The following is a 4,720-nucleotide window of genomic DNA, read 5'->3' on the forward strand; positions in this document are numbered from 1 at the left end:
TACATACTTTACTTTGGCATGTTCTTCAGACAAAAAATTTCGTTCCATTGAAACTTTAGTAAGCTCTTGTTGCAAACTTCTTACTTTAGCTCTTAATTCCCTTCTTTTATTTAAACCAATTGTCATTTCTCTAAATTTAATGTATATATTTTAAAAATAAAACACACATATACAAAATTATATACAATATTTAATTACCTTTTCATCACAGATATATATGTAATAAGCGTATTTGGATTACTTGTACTTGAAATCATTTGATCCACATCTTCTGCAGAAGCCTCAAGTAGTATTTGTATACTGAAACAAAAAATATATTTATCAAATTATATTTACATATTTAGATATAAAAGGATATAAATTATCACAGACTTTTTGTAATTTTCAATCTTTTTTTGCAACTGTTCAAAGCACATTTCTTTTTTTCTCCCCACTGCCTCCAAATTTTGTTCTTGAAAGTATTTAATTTGCTCTTTTAGAGCATAAATAGCACTATTTTTTGCACTTATTTCACTTTCTACTTTTCTTACTTCCTTTTTCAACTCATTGTTTTGTTTCTCTACTGTATTAATTTTTTCTGTGTAATGTTTATTGTCCTTCTCTTTCATCATAAGCTGGAAATTTAATTTATCAATTTTATCTTGCAATGAGCATGTATCTTCACTAATGTTATCACTATTAGCAAAATTAAAATATATTCTATGAATTTTATTCAATGTAGTCTTTTCCCTACATTGTGGACAGGTTTTTGATGTGCATAAAGAAAATTTAAAATTTCTTAAAATATAAGAAATGTAAACATTATTTATTAAAGTAAAAATATTATTTTATTTTGAAATTTAATGTGAAACATTCTTACCCTTCTAGCCATTGAGTTACACAAGCAAAGTGAAAAATATGTCTACATGGTGTATGAAAAACATCATCAGAAGGTACTAACAAATCACTGCATATTACACAAACAATATTCATTTTGTACCTAACTGAATAAGATGTGTAAATGCGAAACTATAGATAAGCACTTATACGCTACATATAGAGTTATCACTGATATTTTTCGTTAATGCTATGTTATGGACTTCAACTTAACGTACTTCAAACATTACTTTAAAATAAATTTAACGGACTATTCTTCCACAAAAAGGCACACCGTGCTTACATCCCCACTCCTGTTGTACACAGCTAACTCTCTCCTATGATCATATGCAGTGATCGCCATTGGCTGAAAACTGACGGAGATCGCCGGGGCATAGCGAGAAGGAATTGAGACAGAATAATAGCAGCATCGGCGTAAATTTCCAAATTTTTGTTATGGACTTCAACTTAAGTTACTTCAAACGTTACTTTAAAATAAATTTAACGGACTATTCTTCCACAAAAAGGCACACCGTGTTTACATCCCCACTCCTGTTCTACACAGCTAACTCTCCTATGATCATATGCAGTGATCGCCATTGGCTGAAAACTGACGAAGCTCGACGGGGCCTAGCGAGACGAAATTGAGACAGAATAATAGCAGCATCGGCGTAGATTTCCAATTTAAATGTTAGCTACTATTACACAAAATCACCTGCATTTTGATTTAAAGACTACGCTAATGCTGCCATTATTCTGTCTTATTCGGCTTTGCTAGGTTCCATCGTTGATCTTCGTCACTATCTTTGACCAATGGCGATCACTACTTGTGATCATAGGAGAGTTAGCAGACTACAACAGGACGGGAGATGTAAACACGGTGTGTCTTCTTCTTACGGAAGAATAGTACGTTAACTCCATATAAACGTTCAACATTTAGAATTATTATATAGGAACAGTATAAACATTTCAAACTAATCGTTATTTGCATTGTATAACCATTATATGCATATATGTATATAAAAAATTATTTTTTAATATTATTTAAAAAATGATGTATTTCGAAAATAAATAAAGACAATATTTAAATCATAGAATTTCCAATAATATGCAAATAAATATTAACTACACTTTCATTATTTATGTTTACAATTAATTATATTTCACTACGTGTTAAATTGTATCCTGACAGCATGTGCTCGCTCTTACTACTGACGAAGGCGACGACTGACTGACTGCGGACTCATGTCTTCTTAAAAAAAAGAGAAGATCGGCATCGTACCGCTAGAACGTTCTGGAAGGCCATACTGCTGTATTGTATGAAGTCAGTGAGCAGGCCCATGCTTGGCCTAGTGGCAAACACATATACATACATACTGCTGTTTCCCCACAATCACGCACTCATTCTAACACTACGAAAATTTTTATTTTTTTTATTTCTCTTATCTAATGTATTTTTTAATTTTTTGTATAATTTTCAAACATTTTTTACATGGATTAGTTAATATTTCTACTAGCTAAATGAACTTTCTAATTTTTTATTTGAAACTTTGCAGATTTTTGGTAGTAATAAATTATATTATTTTATATGCAATTGTGTATCTAGTAGTTGTCTAGTAACAATGTTACCAAATTCATATTTTAAAAATGTGATATTTTTAATAGTATTGAAAGAATTGCAACATTGATCTTTAAATCGATTAAAAGATCTCTAAATAACTTTCAAGTAAAAAAACAAAATTCTTTTGAGATGGAAATTAATTCTAATTCCATTAAGATTAGTGATAGAAATAGTGATAATGCATTTTTGTAAATCATACTGTCAAAATTGATGATAGTCATTTCATTAATTACTACTTATAATTTTTAAATAATATACAGTAATATTATTTTATTGATATAAGAATCTTACACAATGTGTAAATTGCAGATTTTTATGCACCTCCAAATATGTAAAAAATATGAAAACAATATGTAAGGGAATATGTAGGAAATTAATAAATAATATGTAAGTAATATGCAGAAAATTTGCAAATAATATGTTAACATTCTGCACAATAGATGCATGTATTTTTCAAGATTTAGTGATTTTATTATCGTTTCATTTACCATAATTAGTGAACATTATTCGGTAATTTTCTTTATGAAAATAGGGTTTTAGTAAATAAATTCAGAATTTTTATTTGAAAATTATCTACTTACAAGAATATAAATAATTCTAGTGCCAAAGTATATTTAAGATTTCAATTATTTAAAATTATATGAGCTTTTAGAGATAAGTACTTCTATTATTTATTTATATAAATAGAAAAACATAATTATAGAGATATTAATATTTTATTAGACATCAAATTCTGTAATAAAAATCTATAATATATGTATATAAAAGATTTTTAATAGAAAATATCACGATAAACTTTTTTCCGACTTATTTATGTATAATTGAATTCATTTTATAATTTTCTCAGATCTTTGCTGAATTAATCGCAGTTTGATATTTACATGTAAACATTATTCATATACAATATTCAAATACAAAGCATACAAGACGAAAAATTATATTGTCTAATAGTATTAGAAGACTTAGGGAATTATCAAAATTTCGTCATGCATTTCGGGAATCGTCAAATGCAATTATATTAGTTTTTACTTTTTCCTAAATAAAAAATTTGTATGAAAGAATAACGATTATTATTTTTAAAGTTACAATATGTTTTGCTACATTTATAGATCCTACTTGTTCAAGACTTAAATTTTTTTTTAAGAATTGAAAATTTAATTTCATTGTATTATGTTTTTGAGTTATATGTTGCTTTAAAGCAAATATTCCCCTTGATTTGACTGGAAGATATGGAGAACTTGTTTCATTTTTCTGAAAATAAATCATTAATCAATTAGAATTTACAAAAAATTTGAATATATACAATTTGAATATTGACATATTATAAAAATAATGTTATTTTAATTACTGTAATAGTAGATTGTTTCTCTTCTTCTTAATCCATATCTTCTTCCTCATTTTCTACGTTATTAACTATTTTCTCGATTTCATCTTATTTAGAGTCATTGTTTGAATTAGTATTTGATATATTCACTGTTTATGAATTAATTGACTTTTGCTTTAAAGACATCTCTTTTTCTAACCTTCTAAGTTCATTTTGTAAACACATCTTTTTGCTTCAACAATTCATTAAATCTTCAAATTTCCTAGAAATAATACAACGGAAAATATGGCACCTTACTTGCTTAAAATTTGTTTAATATTATCACAAAGTCTACATACTTTACTTTGACATGTTCTTCAGACAAAACATTTCGTTCCTTTGATAGTGTCACTAAGAAGTTTACAACAAGAACTTACTAAAGTATCATCATAATTACCACTGACACTTTAGTAAGTTCTTGTTGTAAACTTCTTACTTTAGCTCTTAATTCCCTTCTTTAATTTAAACCAATTGTCATTTTTTTAAACTTAATATATATCTTTTAAAAATAAAACACAAATATACAAAATTATGTACAATATTCAATTACGTCTTCATCAAAGGTATGTATGTAATAATCGTATTTGGATTATTTGAACTTGAAATCATTTGATCCACATTTTCTTTAAAAGCCTCAAGTAATATTTGTATACTGAAACCAAAAATATATTTATCAAATTGTATTTATATATTTAGATATAAAAGGATATAAATTATTACAGACTTTTTGTAATTTTCAATCTTTTTTTGCAACTGATCGATTTCTTTTTTCTCTTGTCTGTCTTTATATGTTGTTCTTGAAAGTATTTAATCTGACCTTTGAGAGCATGAATAGCACTATTTTTCCCACATGTTTCTCTTTTTCACTCGTTGTTTTGTTT

The 4,720-nt window shown here is 26.8% G+C and overlaps 1 protein-coding gene and 1 pseudogene across 1 annotated transcript; both read right to left on the reverse strand.

Annotated features, from left to right (window-relative positions):
* Positions 1–7: 7 nt before the first annotated feature.
* Positions 8–990, reverse strand: LOC108545825 (E3 ubiquitin-protein ligase TRAIP-like; the record flags this gene model as incomplete). Its single annotated transcript, XM_017897618.1, has 4 exons — positions 860–990; positions 373–777; positions 199–300; positions 8–130 (listed from the first exon to the last, which is right to left on the reverse strand). Coding segments are annotated over exons 1-4 (743 nt in total), but the record flags the coding sequence as incomplete, so codon positions are not given.
* A 3,044-nt stretch (positions 991–4,034) lies between these two features.
* The window catches only part of LOC108545826 (uncharacterized), a 962-nt pseudogene continuing 276 nt past the window's right edge, over positions 4,035–4,720 (reverse strand).

This window comes from Eufriesea mexicana, unplaced genomic scaffold (genome assembly GCF_001483705.2).
Source record: "Eufriesea mexicana isolate 0111107269 unplaced genomic scaffold, ASM148370v2 scaffold582, whole genome shotgun sequence".
NCBI classification, from domain to species: Eukaryota; Metazoa; Arthropoda; class Insecta; order Hymenoptera; family Apidae; genus Eufriesea; species Eufriesea mexicana.